Here is a 20,795-nt window from a genome sequence, read left to right as displayed (position 1 = left end):
ACGTTTTTGTACTGTGTCATTGGCTGCGAAAGGAAACGTAGATTTGCATTTTGCAAAGACTTCATCCTATGATTACTGAACAAACCAGGCCCAGACATTTCTGCTTTTTTCAAGCATGACCTTCTTTGGTCAAACATGCAAAATATTCTGGTGAAAGCTCAAGTCCATTCATCACAACCAAACTTAAGCTGTGACATAAGCAGTGCTCATTTTTTTTTTTATTAAAGCAGAACATGTGGAGAAGCAAAACACAAAAGCATCTGGCTCTTTCCAATAGACAAAATACCACCTTTTATATTGATGCCAACTACAGTAATTGTGTAGCTTGAACATAAATTTGATCCAAGACATATTTATGTTATCATGCAAGTTTAAAAACTACAATTGATGTATTATGTTGTTGTAAACAAAAAATTTAATGCAAACTTCGGGTTGGCAGAGCAAGTGCTTAAAAGAACCTTATGCCTTAATTTGACTTGGTTTAAAATGGCAGATTCTACTGCCAACAAACATTAGAAGAGCATTGATTACCTCATGCCAAATTTGACATTTAATACTGATGGGCTGTTGATTTCCCAGGGAGCACTTGGTACAATGAGGGGCAATAATAATGAACTTACTGCTTCTATCACTGTGCATCCTGATGGCCAGATGGAATGAAGCAGGAATGACTAGGCTAAGTGATCAATACTCAGTACAATAGCATCAGTAAGAAATAAAGTGGTGGCAAGTCCTTAGACATTTCATAGTTTTAATTTTAAAAATTCATTAAATTGCATGGTGCAACATAATGCTTGAAACAAATATAAATCCAATTAATTCTAAATCACTAACAGTTTGTTTAATTGCCACAGGCACACAAACAAACTAATTCTAAACCCAACTCAGTATCACCAATAATTTCACCTCAAAAAGTTTACTTTTCAACTTTAGCATTATTTTAATGCAAACAGCATGTTGGTAACTGATATCCAAAAAAACCTGCTTAACATCTGGTCAACATTAATGTGTAAAAGTCATGATACCAGTGCAGAACTATGTTTTTCATAGTTTAAATGGATATTAAAAAATTCTCACTGGGTTAATAATTGAAAAGGTATTTATTAATTTTTTAAAAATCTAATTTGAAGGCTTCAAGAAAAAAAAGTCTTCACAATTAAAAGACTATTTTGTGCTAATAAAATGATACAAAGGAGTCCATGAATTAAGTGGCTCAGTGTAGATTAATACATTGGAGAAAGATTTAAGTGATTTGACCTCTTTCCAGAAATACAACTTAACGCAATCCAGTCCACTTTCTGAATAATTCATATAGGATTTATTCATGGGCGGCACAGTGGTTAGCACCGCAGCCTCACAGCTCCAGCGACCCGGGTTCAATTCTGGGTACTGCCTGTGTGGAGTTTGCAAGTTCTCGCTGTGTCTGCGTGGGTTTCCTCCCACAAGCCAAAAGACTTGCAGGTTGGTAGGTAAATTGGCCATTATAAATTGCCCCTAGTATAGGTAGGTGGTAGGGAAATATAGGGACAGGTGGGGATGTGGTAGGAATATGGGATTAGTGTAGGATTAGTATAAATGGGTGGTTGATGGTCAGCACAGACTCGGTGGGCCGAAGGGCCTGTTTGTGCTGTATCTCTAAAAACAAAAATTTCTAACTGTGAATGCAAGAGAACACTCAAGACTTCAAATAAAAAAATGACCAAAACATAATCATTTTAAGAAGTAGAAACTGATGTCACCTTTACACTGTACCTAATGTGCAGCATCTAAAGGGCATTAACAGCAAGTCGGGAGCTGTAGTTGGTATTCCTCGTTGTGGAGTACCGACCGGAGGAACAGAGGCTGAACATTTAAAATTATACTTTGTTTTGTCTAATTCTTATTATAAAGTCATGAATCATTTCCACAACATTTAAAAATTTTAATAACTTCTTGTTGCACTATAATCAATGAGTGAAGATGATTTGAGTTAATACATAAAACTCAAAAACCATTAAGTTTAAGCCACCTGCCTCTGTGAAGACCATTGATAGATCAAAACAGAAATCACTCATGTCTACAATACACAGACATTAAATGGAACACTTTTAAAAATGACACTATTGCCTATGTTTTAGAATTTTTATCATTAAAATACATACTTGCTGTTTCTTTGCAAACACACTATATTTAAAGTATGCTTTCTGCACTAGTGCCAAATGCTTTTTTTGGGGTGCAATATACTTAGTGTAATGTTTGATGCATGGAGTGGATAATTGAATAGCAAGTTGAGTTTTTTTGGTGGGGGTGGGGGTGTGAAAACAAGACAGGTTATCACATTTAGTGACAGTCTGAAACATTCAACTTCGAGGAGATGCAGTGTTTTAACACATGATTAGAGGCACACAGTTCAATATATAACACAGTACCCTTATGCTGGTTTTCAAGAATAAATCTAGTAAAATCACAAATTCACAATAAAGTGTCAATAACTAGTTTTTAAATAATTGTATTTTTGGCAGGGCATCTTTGTTCCATGACAGAATAAAAGTTCTGATGTTTGGCTAAAATCGAGTAGAGCTCCATGTTATTTGTGCAACAAATCAGTCATGTATTTCAGCACTGTAATAAACTGTTTAAGTTCCACTCTATTTGACATGGCCAGTAAATGAAGCAGTCAGAACAAACCATTTGTTTCCAGTTTCTATCACTGTTCTTGACCTTTCTGTAAACTCACTTCCATCTACATTTCTTTATTGGATACTTGTATTTTCAGTTAGAAAGGTAACACAATCATTGTACCAAAGCCACAAAAAATAAATCTAACCAAGAACAATCACAGCAATGAGCCACATCATGATCTCTAATACTTAAAAGGAAAAGAACAGTTCTTTTAAACATATAAATAGTAAGAGGGTCGTCAAAGGAAGGGTGGGACCTATTAATGATGTAAAAGATCTTCTTGTGGAGGCAAAGGGCATGGCTGAGATACTAAATAAGCACTTTGCATCAGAATTCACTAAAGAAGAGAATGCTGCCAATGTTACAGTAAAGGAGGAGATAGTAGAGAAATTGGATGGGATAAAAAAAGAGATACTTAAAAGGTTGGCAGTCCACAAAGTAGAAAAGTCATCCAATCTGATGGGATACCTCCCAGGCAGCCAGAGGATACAGATTTAAGGTAATTGGCAAAATAAAATGATGAGACATGAGGAAAAACATTTTATGCAACAAGTTATGATGTGGAATGCGTTGCCTGAAAAGATGGTGGAAGCAGATTCAATACTACCTTTCAGAAGGGAATCAGATAAATACTTGAAGTGGAAAAATTTGCATGGCTATGGGGAAAGAGCAGAGGAGTAGGACTAAGTGGATAGCTTTACCAAAGTACATAATGTGCCAAATGATCTGCTTCTATGCTTTCATTTTGTTATTCTATTATAATGATATTGAAATACAAATAGAATAATGTTGACCAGATACACAGGAAGGGTAATTAGCCTCTGATGATTGGTCTTCCACTGTACTATCAACACACATTAGTATCTGTTTACTTTGAGGGACCAGTTCCTTTTACTCCTCCTTCCCTCCAAAACATTTTTTTTCCCTCAACAGCTCTCCTTAAGGCGTGAACCCATACAAATATATCTTTCTTAGTATCAACAATACTCAATTGCTAAAGTGACCATCCTGTAGGCGGCCCCTGACCAGTGAGAATAAGCAGGCTTGAACGGGGGGAGATGTCACACCCCAAGTCCAATGCAGCTCTGTTCTCAGCAGACATCGACATAAGCACATTTCCAAGAATCATTACTTGATAAGAAAGAGTGGGAACCTTGTGTAGTTTTCCTCATTAGCTTGGGAAGCCTGGGGACATCTATACCAACTGCAGCACCTATATAGCAACCCCTGCTTAGATCAACAAGCTCAGCATCGACTCAAGAGCTTACTGGTCTAATATGGTTCAATACCACACCAGGTAGTGCATTCACCAGTGAGTCAGAGGAGCTGATTCTTGATGAATGTAATTCTGTTTAAGTACTGAAAGTAGTTTTCATGATATTGAAACTTATGTCTGATCCTAGTGGAGGTTATGCACACACTTTCTTCACCTTCCAGCTACTCCAACCCCCACTTTTGCTGGCATAGAACTTTATTAGAAGACATTTTAAAGATCATGTTATAATCTGATCTATTCCAAGAGCTTTAAGAGGCATGTGCAAACCAGGGTAGATTTGTGGTTAAAAAGGCCCAAACATGTGATGAAATGGCAAGTTAAAATTTAAGAAGAGTGGTCAGCTTGTGCTAGCCATAAACGTTATTTGAAGCAAACTGCACCACACACCAAGGCAGTAAACAGCATTCATTCAGGACGTGCTTCAGCAGAAAAGTGGAGAGAAACAAAAGTGAGCTTACCTTCTACAAGGAAGAACGAGAAGAAACAAGGAAGAAAGTAAAAATAAGATGCTTGTAATGGTCTCAAAGAAAAGTAAAGTGCAAAAGAAAACTTCTAAAACATGTAATGTTTTTACCACAAAGATACAGCAGATAGTTTACAAACAAGGTTTTTGTGCGATTTGTAACTTAGTTTCAGAACACGAAAATATAAAAATGTAATCAGTATATCTGGCTACTTGCCAAATTCATATTTGCATTTTTTTTAAAGACATTTTTGGGCCAGCTGGCTGATGCATAAGAGAACATATACACCATCCTGTCTTGAGACAGGCACTTCAACTTTTCTGGAGACATAGAGATAATGGACAATAGAATTCCATTATGCATCAGCTGCAGGTAACACAAATATTACTTGAACCAATATCAAATGATAAATTGGTATTCTATGATATTTTATGGCAGTAATTTTGAGGCTTAATCCCAATTTCTCTCACAATTCAGCATACCAAGCAAGTATGCAAGGTTCAGAAACTACCTACTGTCTGTGGCCCAATGAAACAAATAAAAACAGGAATTGTAAAAAACCAAGATTCAAGAAGTGAAAACAGTGAAAAATGAAAAAATTGTCACAGAAAGATCGTACACTGCAGACACTCAAGGGGTAGATATGTACACATAACCAGAACCAGCCATTGATTGTACAATAAATTACACTTCAACAGACAAGTCAATGAAAGTTTCACCGCTAAAATAATTTGTCCACAGCACTTGCATTATAATTTATCCAAGATTCTCGGACATACCTTACTAGCCCAAGCATCTTCATCCCAGGATGTTAGCTGCAACACACGAATGATCTCATTGATTTCAGTACTCATCTTTTCCACAGTGAAATTACGGTTCTTTAGAGCTTCTTCCACTCCTTGGCTTTTGAACTGTTTTGTAGTCACAAAAATCTTAATAGCTGCAAAATGAGAAAGTAAAAATATGACACATGACCACACACTTGAATATATTCTCTGTGCCGCGACAGTATGTTCCAGCAATTGATTACAGTTGCGACTTAACTAGTTTTGACAGTTGATAACCAACACAACTATAATTCACACCAGATAATAGTGGAAAGACAAAGCAGGTCATGATGGAGAGAAAAATCAGGTTAATGTTTCAGAACATTCCAAAAGGGTGTCAATATTAGCCAGTTGTCTTTTTTAAAAAAACAAAAAAAATATAACGAGCCTGGTCTGTATTTTGAGCACTTGGTGTTTGTTTTCATCTCTGCACAATAAATGAACTAGTCTTATTCAACAACTACAGCAATGCTGAATTTCCAGGTAGAGTGTTTTCTGCATGATTCAGTGCTTCTCAATTCCCAACACGTTACTGGTTACCCATATGAAATTAACATACCTTCACGAAAATAAAATCAAATAGGTGAAACTTTTGAACAAAATTTATCTCAATTCGGAGTGCAAAGAAAAAGGAACTGTAAGTTAATAAACACAAAGTTATGCCACCAGGAGACAGAAATGCAGAGAGCTTGATCTGGGTTAAATCAAAATGTTAATAAACCAATGATATGTAATTGTGGATTGGAATTACGACCTATAATCAAAAAGGAATGATACAAAGGGGATTGAAGGCCACAAAAGGAGGGGTGAGAGCATAAAAATGTCACGACTAATTATTATATTCATAATCATACTGAAGGAGTTTTTACAGTCCAAAAGAGTAATTCAAAAAGACAACACCAGTCATTTGGCTATTTTCAAATTTAAAAAAAAATTACCTGAAATGAGTACAGGAAGAAGTTCTTTCACTGTGTTCATGGAATTCACCAGCATAACCCTGTGCTCTTGATGAGTCAGCTCCTGCTGTCGTTCATCAATCATCTTAGCCATTTTAGTCATTCCTTAATTTGAGAGTGTGAAAGGGAAAAGAAGCAAAAATTGTAGCACATTCAAACAGATATGAGAGTCATGACTAGACTGTACATACTGTACTAGTTCTTTTTGTGTAATTATAACATACAGAACACTAAATGATGAAATGCATGTATTATGGACATCTGCCATGCTAAAATATAAATCCTGCAATTAAATTTCCAATATATAGATCTCTTAATGCAGCTGTTGGTTAATACTCACTCAAGGCTCATCCACACTACACATTTATGCATATGGTTAAAAGCAAAATACTGCGGATGCTGGAAATCTGAAATAAAATTTTATTTATGCATATGGCGATAGTCATATCAACTGGAAGTTTATGAAATATTTAAGCTTGAGTTTTTGTTTTTGCAACATAAACATTTCCTCCGTGCTAATGAAGTCACAGGTTTAGCTCCTCAAAATATTACGTCTCTCAGAAAGTTTGGTTAAGAGTAGCTGAATTTGCACGTGTTGCTTTACAAATAACTGAGACTTCAAGAAAATGGAATTCCTAACCTGGACCTAAGTTTTTAGTGTAAGTCACCAAATCCTCCATAGTTTCTACTACTTCAGCAACTGTGAGATATTCCAAGATGCCTTTGCAGACACGGATGATTTTACGGACCTGGGGGTAAAAGAAGTTTATTTAAAAAAGACAAGAATCTATTATCTTTTAAAACCACGTATGGCACATCAACCAGTGACATAGTAACATACAGAGACGCAACAAAATTCATACACATTTTGCAGAAGAAAAGTGGAACTAGTTTTCATAAATACCTCAGCCTCATCAAATGTCAAGAGCAAGTCTGAAGTTCCAGAAAGAATACCTCTGGAACCATCAATGAGGTAATCACGTGCAGGTACGGCATATGGATTATCTTTCAGCATCTGTGCAGCCTGGATCAGTTTAGTGCAGGCATTTTCAACCCTACGAATGATAAGTTGGTAAATTAAGATATATGTTCAATTGATTACTATGTTTAATAATGGTTATTTTGCAGATGGACAGAAAGAATACCAAAACCTATGATTTGACTCTGAAGATACGAGGTCAGGAATATCAATATAAGAAACCGAATCCTTTAGGCTGACATCACCCTAACTTGTTCACTCCACTGTTTATAGAACAAAATGAATATCACAAGGTGCCAAAAGCAACAGATGTATTTTCAAATATTTTTAAAATACAGGATATGAGCAACGCTAGCTACTTAACTGCAAAAGTTCCCTTTTCTCAGTATGGTATCAGCTCTCCATGTATTGTATCAGCTTTTGTGCCAGCTTAAAGGTGTGTTTTACAATAGTCAGCAAGAACTCCAGTTTACCTCAGATTTAATAAAATTATAGTTATCAGTTTGAAAGTAGGTGTCATGCAGGCCCCCACCTGTCAAGAATGAGACATATTAATTTCGCCACATAGACATTAAATTTCAAATTGTTGCTGGGAAGAGGAGAAGGCCTGTTACAAGGGATTGCCAAGTCCCTGGCTGGAAGGACATTTTTGCATATCAACAGACACTGCTTGGAACAAAGGATCATTCCCTCACCCACCCATTACACAAAGCCAGAAGTGGTTATACCCGTCACGTGACTACCCTGCTGGCCAACTTGGGAAATTTTAAATTGTAGAGACAGTGTTTGAACCGGCAGAAAGCTCTTTGCTCCTGGATTGAAAAGATCTCTCCTGACTGGCTCGCCGCAGCCTCTCCTGTCTGCTCCCAACTCTTTCTCACCAGCTTCGGAATCCATTGAAGACACATGAACCCCAAGAGAGAAAAGTCTCCTACAGTGAACAAGGTTTAAGAATAATACTGGTCCCCAACAAAAAGCAAATCTACCCACAAGCAAGGTCTATACAGTGAGCTCGAAGACCAGTAACCAAAGACTCCTCAGATATTGCTTCAAACCTTTCCACTTTATTTTTCTTCTCTTTTCTGTCTCTATTTGCATATGCGTATTGCGTAAGCATGCTAGTGCGAGACATGGCATGTATCCATAGGTGTTAACCGAATTAGAGTTTTTAAGTTTATGTTTAATAAAATTTCAATCTTTCTTTTTTTAAACCTAAGAAAACCTGTGTGTGTGTGCTGGTTTCTTTGCCTTATAATTGGAAAGCGGTGAACAAGGATTCATCAAGGGGCAGCTAAAAACTGTGTGTTTAAAAAATGAAACCCTGTTACAGTAAGACCAGGTGAAGGCTGAAAGGGAACCCTAGACCTCTTTCTCACCTGGTCATTAACAGCAGGTTATACACATCACCACTGATATTAGAAATCAGATATGTTCTATGCGGATGCCCTCAAATGAGACTACGAGTATAACTGCATTCCTCTGCACAGACCAAGTGAACTATAAATTGCACAATCCACTTGAACACTGACTTGCTACAAGATGCCATTTTTGGAAAAGGTTGGCACTGCTCATCAGCCACTGAGCTGCCCTTTGAGGCAAGAGTCCCTTATACTATAAACAAATTTTTCTGCTAACTGTGCTGTCAGCAATGTTACATAGCAAAGAAAGCCATTAGGAAAACCACGAGGCTAATAACAGATTCATCCAACAGCTGAGAACTCCCTTCAGCAATTTTTAAACATCAGCTAATCTCAATTGCCAGATCTTACTCAGAGAATCTGGCACAATACCAAGGAGCTGGCAAAGTACCAGATACCTTTCTCTGCTCAGTGGTGCCCAGTAATATGAAACAGCATCCACCATTACGCAAGTGTCTTGAAGGCAGAGATAATTTAAATATCCTCAATTATACCACCTCTTTTGGACCCCAAAAATATACATAATTGTACTTCGATTACCTCTGAAGGACAGAGATCTTCAGAAACTGACCAGAAAGCCAGTAAACACACTACATATTAATTAATTATCACAAGATCCACTGCAGTTTCAAATCCTTATATTGCCAACTTAAATTATTGTACTTTTGTTCTTTACACCCTACGGCTGGATGCAAAATTGTGAAATTTGAGAATTTCATGCAGCTACCCATTCCTAATTTCTAGAAAACCAGCTACAAAATTCCAAAACAAAACAAAAATGGCAGGGGAATTATGATGGTCTGGCCTCAATGACTATGATTCCTGATATTAGCATTCATTGGATGCTGAGCCACAAATCAAGCATTTAACAATGCACTATTTTTGTTGCAATCACAACAGATTATCTAATTTGGCTGCTCAGATAATTTATTGCTGCATATGCAAATACCCACCATCTATTAGACAACTGGGCATGTGGCTACAAACAAATGTGTTTTTTTTAAATTTAAGACAGTTGTAATTTAATACAATAATACCAAACTCTGTGCAAGATCGAACACTACTTTTTACGTTAAAGTTCTAAATCCAGCATAAAAGGGTCAGAGCTGTTTGAAATTTAACCTTAACATGCATAAATCTTTACTTGATCAACAACAGTTAGTTAGGTACCTTAAGGAAAATATCTGTGCAAACACCACTTACGAAATAATTAGGATAATTAATTTGGTTGTATTCTCTGCATTCTCATATACAAGACCATGACTGACACCACACAACACGTCATCTGCAATTACCACATAGAAAAAAAATAAACTCTCTAAGAACAGGTACAGCAAATTACATATTTTGCTCAGCACAAACTTCTTCAATTCTATAGGCCTTCCCTGAAATATTAAGACAATTGAGGATTTCTTAAAATTTCCATTACCAACAACACTGAAGATCAGACATGTAGGAGACAAAGTTAATAACCTTTTGGAAAACAGTAAAACTAAGTATCCATTAAGAAACTCCCAGATAACTAACTGGGTAACTAACGAGAATATTTATTGGTTATTTCCTCTCTCCCTTATCCCCACAAAAAATGGTTTTAAAAACTGAGGTTTGGGACATAACAAACATATGACTTGGAAACAACTTTTTTCACCTTCAAAGAAAGTACAAAATATTAAAATATGAATTTGAATTTGTAAAGGCATTAAGTCACTCCAACTAAAGGCCTGCTACCCGACGGGACCAGATGACGTGCCGTGGTCGGGTCAGGTCATTCTTCCAGGTCCAGCTTTCGGGCTCGGGTCGGGCCGAACACACACAGTACTCCACAGACTCTGAGTCTGCGCAGTGAGCGTCTCTATGACGTCATCGTGCTCATGCTGCAGCAGTGCAGCTTCCTTCCATTCCATCCATCCAAAAGTGGTAAGTGCAGTGAGTGCACGATGGTCGGGTCGGGGAAAAATGGAAGGACTCAGGCCGGGTCTGATGTGATTCTGTCAGGTTCGGGTCGGGCTTTCTTTTCAGACCCGAGCAGGCCTTTAACTTCAACTGCCATTATTTTGTTGTCAATTGTTAGCTTTTCAATCACGTTGAAACATTTGGTTTTTTGGACTTTGAAGTAGATATGAAATGTGATCTTGAAGGCCCAACTACAAGATTTTGGCATTTTAACAGCCTTATCATATACCAAATACCATACTAACTCTCAGTGACAATTTAACGTTCAGTGACAGAACTCTGCATTTTTAAACCACTGTGCCATAAAATGCAGAACAAATTATAGTTATGCTGTTAACATTCAAACACTGCCAGTTAAAAAATAAGATTCAAATTAAGCACTGTAGCACTTCTACCATTTTAAATGAGAACTGGTTAAGCAAAGTGCAGCTAAAATTCTGATCAACCACACACAATATGCCAACACAATGTGGTACAGCAGTAAAGTTCACTGTAACATCCATTATACTCCAACTGATTTAGAAGCAGGCAGGATTGAATGAGTTTGGGTAGGATGTCCTAAAATAAAATAAAACCCTTAAACCAAAAATATCAATTAAATGAAGAAAGTTCAACTCCTCCTAGTACTGAGAGCACAAGAGCTGTTCACAAACCTTCAGAGCCATTTTTCTGGCAGATGTACTTCTTCAGCTGGCACTTCACCTCCTCATGTGGAAGTACAACTCTGATCCTCAGCAATCCATTTCCCATGATTACAAGAAAATGTATTTACTTCTGGTTAAATTGACTTGTCTTCTCTCATAAGCAGTGTCTGTAGTTGCATCCCATATAAACTGTCATCCAAAACTCTTGCCACCAACATGCTGTACATATGATGACCCACTCATCCATCACTAACACCTTCAAAACCCTTCACTGGTTCCTCATTACCTTGCATTTTGATTTTAAAATTATTGTCCTGATTTACTAATGTTGCAATGGCTTTGCTTTGACTGATCTATGGACTCTCTGCAGCTCTACGTCTCAGTCTACTCCTCCTTCTCTTCAAACTATGGGCTAAAGCAAGTTTCTCTTCCCCTCTCGCTCCACAACCACCACCATAGAACTTTCAACTGGCCTATTCCCAACTTCTGGATTTCTCTTGCTACAAACCACCTTGCCCCACACCTTCAAAACTCATAATATCTACCCCATCAATCCCACTTTTGCTCACTTAACTCTTGCTCAGTTTAAACTCTTGCTGTGGAGCATCTTGAGATATCTCCTGATATATTAAAAAGGCACTAAATAAGTGCCAATTGATTTTGGACAAAGGCAATTTAGACCTACCAGTGTGAAACTGAGATGATCAAACAGCATGCATTAGAGGCTTCAGATTCTAGTAAAGCTTTTTAGACATCATAAAAAACATTTTGCAGGTTAAGTGTCAGGTCACCATCTGTGTGGTCATACCTGATGCAGACGTCTTGCTGTTGGCTGTGTATTAGCAGTCACTGAGTGAGTGAACATAAATACAGCTTTATACCAAGTACAGGCGCACCTAAAAGTATGCGAAAGATGCTGGCAAAACAGGGGATAGGACAAGCTATTTGACTCTCCCAATATCAAATTGCATAATGCAAGGTGGCAGGGTTGCCAGGGGCAGGGGGAAAGAGAGAAAGAGGTAATGGGTGCAGAACAAGTGAAACTGAACACAAATCACTCTTGGAAAAATCCATAATCTTTCCCCACTATGGAAAATGGATCCAGATCCATTAATGAGATCTTTACGAAGTACAAAATGAAATTATAATGAGCAGTCATTATTACAAGTCTATTCTGTGTAAATGTAACCCAACACTTACTTGATGAAGGCTGGCGGCATATCCCTCTTCATGACCTGGTCTTCAGTAGTCTGTACTGTCTCTTTCCCAACCTGAAACAGATATACAGTCACTTACAATATTCACCATACATTCCTATCACCGTGCAAAATGCTAACAGCCAAGCTCCAAACAACACTTGAAAGTAAGCATTATAGAACTACAGAGATATCAGGCATGTTGAGAGGATTTTTAAAAAATAATTTTAGGAAAACCTTCTACCAAACACATGGCTTTTCCCAGAATCATTACAGTACAGAAGGAGGCCATTCGGCCCATCATGTCCGCACTGGCTCTCCGAAAGAGCAATTCCATCTCCCCTGCCTTCTCCCCATAACCTTGCACATTCTTCCCTTTCATATAACTGTCTAATTCCCTTTTTAAAGCTTCAATTGAACCTGCCTCCACCATGTACTCAGGCAGCGCATATCAGACTGTAATCACTCACTGCGTGAAAAAGTTTTCCCTCATGTCATTTTTGCTTCTCTTACCAAATACTTTTAATATGTGCCCTATCGTTCTCGATCCTTTCACACGTGGGAACAGTTTCTCTCTATCTACTGTCCAGACCCTTCATGATTTTGAATACCTCTATCACATCACCTCGCAGCCTTCGCTTCTCCAAGGAAAACAGTCCTAACTTCGTCATTCTATCTTCATAACTGAAATTCCTCATCCCTGGAACCATTCTTGTGAATCTTTTCCATACTCTCTCCAATCCCTCACGTCTTTCCTAAAGTGCGGTGCCCAGAACTGGATGCAATACTCCAGCTGAGGCTGAACTACTGTCTTATATAAAGTCAACATAATTTCCTTGCTCTTGTACTCAAAGCCCCTATTAATAAAGCCCAGGATACTATATGCTTTATTAACCACCCTCTCAACCTGTCCTGCTGCCTTCAATGCCTTATGCACATATACACCTAGGTCCCTCTGCTCCTGCACCTCCATTAGAATTGAATCTTTTATTCTATATTGTCCCTCCATGTTCTTCCTACCAAAATGAATCACTTCACATTTCTCTGCATTGAACTTCATCTGCCACCTGTCTGCCCATTCCACCAACTTGTCTCTGTCCTTTTGAAGTTCTACACTTTCCTCCTCACCGTTCACAATAAAGCATAAGCAAAACAGTCTGTATCTTGTTGTATTGGCTTTCAAGCCTTTAATATTACATTAACTCCATATGCAAAGCATTACTTAATTTTTACAAATTAGTGCATCAGCTATCAACCACAGGAGACCCTTGCTCTTTCTTCCTATCTACTGCACTTCACCTCTCCTCAGCTTCCACCATCATAGGCATCAGAATATAAACGAGCTGCCTATAATCAGGTTAATGTCAAGAAACCAGTGAATAGGTGGATTACGGGCTGAAGGCAAACAAAGATTGCCAACAAATGAGCATGCCAAGTCAAGGTCCAAGAGGATCAGGAACATCTTGAATAAGGGGGCACACATTTAAAACTGAGATGCGAAGGAATTTCTTCTCTTAGAGGGTGGTGAATCTCTGGAATTCTCTGCTTCAGAGAGTTGTGGAGGCTAGGTCACTAAATGTATTTAAAGGAGGAGGTAGATAGATTTTTGAAATCTCGGGGAGTCGAGGGTTAGGCAGAGCAAGCCGGAAAGAGAAGTTGAGGACTGGGACAGATCAGCCATGATCTTATTGAATGGCGGGGCAGGCTTGAGGGGCTGAATGGCCTACTCCTATTTCTTATGAGGGGCAGTGGGACCAGTATGGGAAGCAACAAGATCACAGCCAAAATGTCTGGGCAGGAAAGGACCTCAAGGTGAGCCTGGAGTAATGGGACAGGCAGATTAACTTTAAAGTCTTACCTGCAGGAAACAAACGCTGATTAAAAACCTATCTACAGCCTTAAAAAACAGAATTGGAAACAGAGCTTGGAGGAGCACCTGGTGTTGGGCGTACTGAAAGTCAAGTATATTGCAAGTATATATATCAATAGCCATGAGCGAAAATTGCGCCAAAAGGATAGAAAGCATTTAATATACATTATAAACGGATTTCTCCTTCCCCTGCTTTCTGACCACTTTCCTTCACTTGCGACAGGCCACACTGTTCCATCTTATATCAGCATTATAGGCTGCAGACTTACATTTTACTATATTAAAGGCTCCACATAAATGTGGTTGCATAAGTTGTTGGCATTACTGCAGTCTTAACCAAAGGCATTTTCAGTGGTCCTCCAAAAATTGGGGAAGAGGTACAAGATAACAATCACCACCAAGTTATCCAGGAGTTCCAAATATGTCCCCTGTTGTGTCTGGTATGCTTCTTCAATCTTTCTGGAGGCAGATTAAAAACAACTTGCATTGGGGAGGTGGTGGCGTAGTGGTCATGTCACTGGACCAGTAATCCAGATGTCTAGGCTAATGTTCTGGGGACATGGGTTTGAATCCCACCATGGCAGATGGTGAAATTTGAATTCAATTCATAAATCTGAAATTAAAAGCTCATCTAATGGTGACCACGAAGCCATCGTCAATTGTCGTAAAAACCCATCTGGTTCACTAATGTCCTTTAGGGAAGGAAACCTGCTGTCCTAACCTGGTCTGGCCGACATGCGACTCCAGACCCACAGCAATATGGTTGACTCTTAAATGCCTTCAGTGGGCAATTAGGGATGGGCAATAAATGCTGGCCTAGCCAGCGACGCCCACATTTCTTTTTATTCATTCATGGGATGTGGACATCGCTGGTCAGGCCAGCATTTATTGCCCATCCCTACTTGCCCTTGAGAAGCTGGTGGTGAGCTGCCTTCTTGAACCGCTACAGTCCATGTGAGGTAGGTATACCCACAGTGCTGTTAGGAAGGGAGTTCCAGGATTTTGACCCAGCGACAGTGAAGGAACAGCGATATAGTTCCAAGTCAGGATGGTGTGTGACTTGGAGGGGAACTTACAGGTGGTGGTGTTCCGATGCATTTGCTGCCCTTGTCCTTCTAGTTGGTAGAGGTCGCGGGTTTGGAAGGTGCTGTCTAAGGAGCCTTGGTGCGTTGCTGCAGTGCATCTTGTAGATGGTACACACTGCTGCCACTATACGTCGATGGTGGAGCGAGTGAATGTTTGTGGATGGGCTGCTTTGTCCTGGATGGTGTCGAGCTTCTTGAGTGTTGTTGGAGCTGCACCCATCCGGGCAAGTGGAGAGTATTCCATCACACTCCTGACTTGTGCCTTGTAGATGTTGGACAGACTTTGGGGAGTCAGGAGAAGAGTTACTTGCCAAAGGATTGCTCGCCTCTGACCTGCTCTTGTAGCCTCGGTATTTATATGGCTACTCCAGTTCAGTTTCTGTTCAACGGTAGCCCCTAGGATATTGATAGTGCGGGATTCAGTGATGGCAATGCCATTGAAAGTCATGGGGAGACGGTTAGATTCTCTCTCGTTGGAGATGGTCATTGCCTGGCATTTGCGTAGCGCGAATGTTACTCGCCACTTACCAACCCAAGCCTGGATAGTGTCCAGGTCTTGCTGCATTTCGACACGGATTGCTTCAGTATCTGAGGAGTCGCGAATGGTGCTGAGCATTGTGCAATCAGCAGTAAACATCCCCACTTCTGACCTTATGATTGAAGGAAGGTCATTGATGAAGCAGCTGAAGATGGTTGGGCCTAGGACACTACCCTGAGGAACTCCTGCAGTGATGTCCTGGAGCTCAGAAGATTGACCTCCTACAACCACAACCATCTTCCTTTGCGCTAGGTATGACTCCAACTAGTGGAGAGTGTTCCCCGATTCCCATTGACTCCAGTTTTGCTGGGGCTCCTTGATGCCATACTCGGTCAAATGCTGCCTTGATGTCAAAGGCAGTGACTCTCACCTCGAGTTCAGCTCTTTTGTCCATATTTGAACCAAAGCTGTAATGAAGTCAGGAGCTGAGTGTACCTGGCAGAACTCAAACTGAGCGTCACTGAGCAGGTTATTGCTGAGAATGTGCCGCTTGACGGCACTGTTGATGACACCTTCCAACACTTTACTGATGATTGAGAGTAGACTGATGGGGCAGTAATTGGCCACGTTGGACGTCCTGCTTTTTGTGTATAGGACATACTTGGGCAATTTTCCACATTGCAGGGTAGATGCCAGTGTTGTAGCTGGCTAGGGGCGCAGCAGGTTCTCGAGCACAGGCAGTACTATTGCCGGAATATTGTCAGGGCCCATCGACTTTGCAGTATCCAGTGCCTTCAGTCATTTCTTGCTATCACGCGGAGTGAATCGAATTGGCTGAAGTCTGCATCTGAGATGCTGGGGACTTCAGGAGGAGGCCGAGATGGATCATCAACCCGGCACTTCTGGCTGAAAATGGTTGCAAATGCTTCAGCCTTATCTTTTGCAATGATGGGCTGGACTCCCCCATCATTGAGGATGGGGATATTTGCGGAGCCACCTCCTCCAGTTAGTTATTTAATTGTCCACCATCATTCACGGCTGGATGTGGCAAGACTGCAGAACTTAGAACTGATCTGTTGGTTATGGGATTGCTTAGCTCTGTCTCTTGCATGCTGCTTACGAAGTTTGGCATGCAAGTAGCCCTCTGTTGTAGCTTCACCAGGTTGACACCTCATTTTGAGGTATGCCTAGTGCTGCTCCTGGCATGCCTTCCTGCACTCTTCATTGAACCAGGGTTGGTCTCCTGACTTGATGGTAATGGTAGAGTGGGGGATATGCCGGGCCATGAGGTTTTCGATTGTGGCTGAGTACAATTCTGCTGCTGCTGATGGCCCACAGCGCCTCATGGATCCCTAGTTTTGCATTGCTAGATCTGTTCGAAATCCATCCCATTTAGCACGGTGATAATGCCACACAACACGATGGATGGCATTCTCAATGTGAAGGCGGGACTTCGTCTCCACAAGGACTGTGCGGTGGTCACTCCTACCAATACTGTCATGGACAGATGCATCTGCAGCAGGCAGACCGGTGAGGACAAGGTCAAGTATGTTTTTCCCTCTTGTTGGTTCCCTCACCTCCTGCTGCATACCCAGTCTAGCAGCTAAGTCCTTTAGGACTCGGCCAACTCGGTCAGTAGTGATACTACCAAGCCACTCTTGGTGATGGACATTGAAATCCTCCACCCAGGGTACATTCAGTGCCCTTGCCACCCTCAGTGCTTCCTCCAAGTGGTGTTCAACATGGAGGAGTACTGAGTCATCAGCTGAGGGAGGGTAGTAGGTAGTAAGCAGCAGGAGGTTTCCTTGTCCATGTTTGACCTGATGCCATGAGACTTCATGGGGTCTGGAGTCGATGTTGAGAACTCCCAAGGCAACTCCCTCCTGACTGTATACCACTGTGCCGCCACCTCTGCTGGGTCTGTCCTGCCGGTGGGAGAGGACATACCCGAGGATAGTATCTGGGACATAGTAAGGTGTGATTCCGCGCGTATGACTGTGTCAGGCTGTTGCTTGACTAGTCTGTGGGACAGCTCTCCCAACTTTGGCACAAACCCCCAGATGTTAGTTAGAAGGACTTTGCAGGGCTAGGTTTGCCGTTGTCGTTTCGGTGCCTCGGTCGATGCCAGGTGGACCGTCTGGTTTCATTCCTTTTTATTGACGTCGTAGCGGTTAGATACAACTGAGTGGCTTGCTGGGCCATTTCAGAGGGCATTTAAGAGTCAACCACATTGCTGTGGGTCTGGAGTCACATGTAGGCCAGGCCAAGTAAGGCAGCAGATTTCCTTCCCTAAAGGACATTAGTGAACCATCCCATGAATGAATTAAAAAATGGCACCTTTAATGTAGTAAAATCATCCCAAGACACTTCACAAGAACATTATCAGATAAAATTTGACACTGATGGAGAGATTAGGACAGCTGACTAAAAGTTTGGCCAGAGGTGTAGGTTTTAAGGAGCATCTTAAAAAGAGAGCAGAAAAAGTATAGGAAGGGAATTCTAGAGCTTAGATCCTTCGCACCTGAAGGCACAGCCACGAATGGTGGATCGATGAAAAGCAGGGAAACACAAGAGGCCCGAATTGGAGGAGCACAGTGATCTCGGAGGGTTGCAAGGCTGAGGTTACAAAGGTAACCAGGCCAACTGCGCTTCATTAAGCCACTTTATTTTACAGGCAGCAAGTGAACTGACAGTTGTAATCAAATCTTACTTTGATTCAACTAAAGAACCCTCAAGAACAATAAAAACACACCACACTAGTGGCTCATTTAACTTTTTCTGATTGTGATTAACTGACTAACAAGTCTCTTTCTCTCTTTGCATTCGTTGGAAATGGAAAGGCAGTGCCTCCAACCCCATTCTTGTGATTTGCAAATAGGCCGGTCAACTGACTGACTATCTCCTCTCCCAAGAAGATATTCTCAGCAGACACCTCATCCTGGGCTCACATGAATAGAATCAACCCCACCATAAGAGGCGTGGTTTTCTTTAGGCCATTGGAGATGAAATAAACATTGCTTAATGGCTCCAGTTGTTGGCAACCTTCAGAATTAACATGCCAAGCTCCTCCTCGTATTGAGTCTGCAGTCTGTGGCTTTTTAAACATATGAAAGTTCACTGTTTTAAAAACACAATCTGAAATATAACTGAATCCCAACTCTTGTCTGTGGCGAGAAAAAGATCAAATATCCCAAAAAGTGTTACTTTAAAATGCATTTCCATAGTTTTGGAATATAACTTTTTAAGTTAGCAAGCATACATGTTTACACACAAAATTCCATTTATATTCTAAAGTTAATGGTCTGTATCAGGATTGCAGTCATCTCATTTTTAGAATTAACAATTAAAAACCCAACAGGTATCAAGTAAACTATGGAATGTGGAAGTGAAGTTGTAAATCTGTAGCACTTTAACAAGTGACTGGTTATTTTCAAGAAGAATGCAAATTTATTAATAGTCCTGCATCTCATGTCACATTTTAAAGGTTTGTATAGTGCTATTAAGAGCCACACTGATTAAAACACTCCCATTTCAGATCTGAAACAGACACCCCCACCCCCAGTATCAGTGGATGTGCGGAAAGTTTGGCTACCTTTAAAAAACATGTTCCTTTTAAGAAACTCAGAAGCATTTGAATTTCTGTTTAATCTAAATATCAGGATCAAAAAGTTTCTTTACACACAAAAAGAGTCTCAATAATGTTTGAATTCCTCTGAAAATCACCTTTGATGTTCCTTAATTCCAATTGTGTGCCAACATAATGAATGTGAGGCAAATACTCCAGTATTTATTCTCCAAATTTTCCTAATTCTTCCCAGTTTTTCCATTTAACAGTGACATTTAATAGCTTTCAAAAGCAATGGCACCATAAAAATTTGAAGCATAGAACAAGAACAGCCATTTGCCCCATTAAATCTGCTCATTCTAAGAAGCACATACAATCTAACCATCATGGGTTCCACCCTATTTAGCTAATCTCCTAATTTCTGAATAATTTCCTCTGATCCCACTTCCCCCAAAGATCATCATCTTATGTCACTAGGCCTTCTCTGACCACTGCTCCACACAGGCTCCGGAGAAATCTGGAGGTGGCAGAAAGTTGGATGCAGAAGGAAGGATCAGAAGGATTCGCAGGCTCGACAAAGCCTGACAGGGACTGCAACATGAACGCTCCTTCGATGGCCAACCCCCGTGCTTCCTCACCCCCAAAGATAAAACAAGAGAAACCCCAAATTACCTATGGATACGGTCAAGAAAACCTCATACGTCAAATGAGAAATAGTAATTTCATCGGTTGGAAACTTACACTAGGCTTTTAACTGTAGGATTTTTCCATTAGCTTTTTAAAAACTAGCAGCCAAGATGGCCACTGCAATTTGCATCTGAAATACCAGGAGACTGAACTGGAGACAGAAGTCTAACAAGAAGCCCAACCTGAACAATGCTTTGGCTAACAGTAGATTATCTAGATCATCCTCATTAGCCATTCAAAGTCATCCTGAGGCACTCATAGTGGAGATGTTCCTCCAGGGGGTAAACATTGACAACATCATCTGAGACAGCTTTTGGGTTTTAGACTTTGGACCTCATTAAAAATAATGGGGATTGAGAAAACCATGTGACTGTCCATCTCTGAAACAACACAAAGTTTAGTTAAACTCACAGGAGACAAGCAGAAACAGAGACTGCAGCAGTAGAGAAAGTTGTGTGCCTCCCTTTCTTTCTTTCTCCCCAGAAAACATCAAGTTTGAAAACCGTCTGCGACTGTAGACCCTCCAAGCCTACAGTCTGCTACAGCCAAAGACCAGGGAAAGAGAGCCAACTACAATTCTGTCTTCAAAAAAATCATGAGCAAAGCAGGACAGCTGCAAAGTGCACTTTGACCAACCAAGGACTTCAAGAATACAACTCCAGCCGGACAATCCCCAAATCATCCAACCTCAAACTGTGTTTTTAACTTTTATTTATTCTGGACTTAATTCAACCAA

The 20,795-nt window shown here is 40.3% G+C and overlaps 1 protein-coding gene across 2 annotated transcripts in view; it reads right to left on the bottom strand.

Moving 5' to 3' along the window:
• Window positions 1-20,795, bottom strand: part of LOC137355464 (vinculin) — a 137,898-nt gene that overhangs the window by 54,448 nt on the left and 62,655 nt on the right. For both annotated transcript variants that reach the window (XM_068020611.1, XM_068020612.1), the window contains 5 exons: window positions 12,379-12,449; window positions 7,089-7,239; window positions 6,825-6,933; window positions 6,167-6,289; window positions 5,181-5,341 (listed from right to left, as the gene is read on the bottom strand). In XM_068020611.1, coding sequence (XP_067876712.1) covers window positions 5,181-5,341; window positions 6,167-6,289; window positions 6,825-6,933; window positions 7,089-7,239; window positions 12,379-12,449 — 615 coding nt within the window. The remainder of the gene's footprint in view (window positions 1-5,180; window positions 5,342-6,166; window positions 6,290-6,824; window positions 6,934-7,088; window positions 7,240-12,378; window positions 12,450-20,795) is intronic.

The sequence above is a fragment of the Heterodontus francisci genome, chromosome 42 (assembly GCF_036365525.1).
Source record: "Heterodontus francisci isolate sHetFra1 chromosome 42, sHetFra1.hap1, whole genome shotgun sequence".
Lineage (NCBI taxonomy): Eukaryota > Metazoa > Chordata > Chondrichthyes > Heterodontiformes > Heterodontidae > Heterodontus > Heterodontus francisci.
The sequence above is the reverse complement of the archived record's forward strand: the minus strand, read 5'-3'. Positions and strand labels throughout refer to the sequence as shown.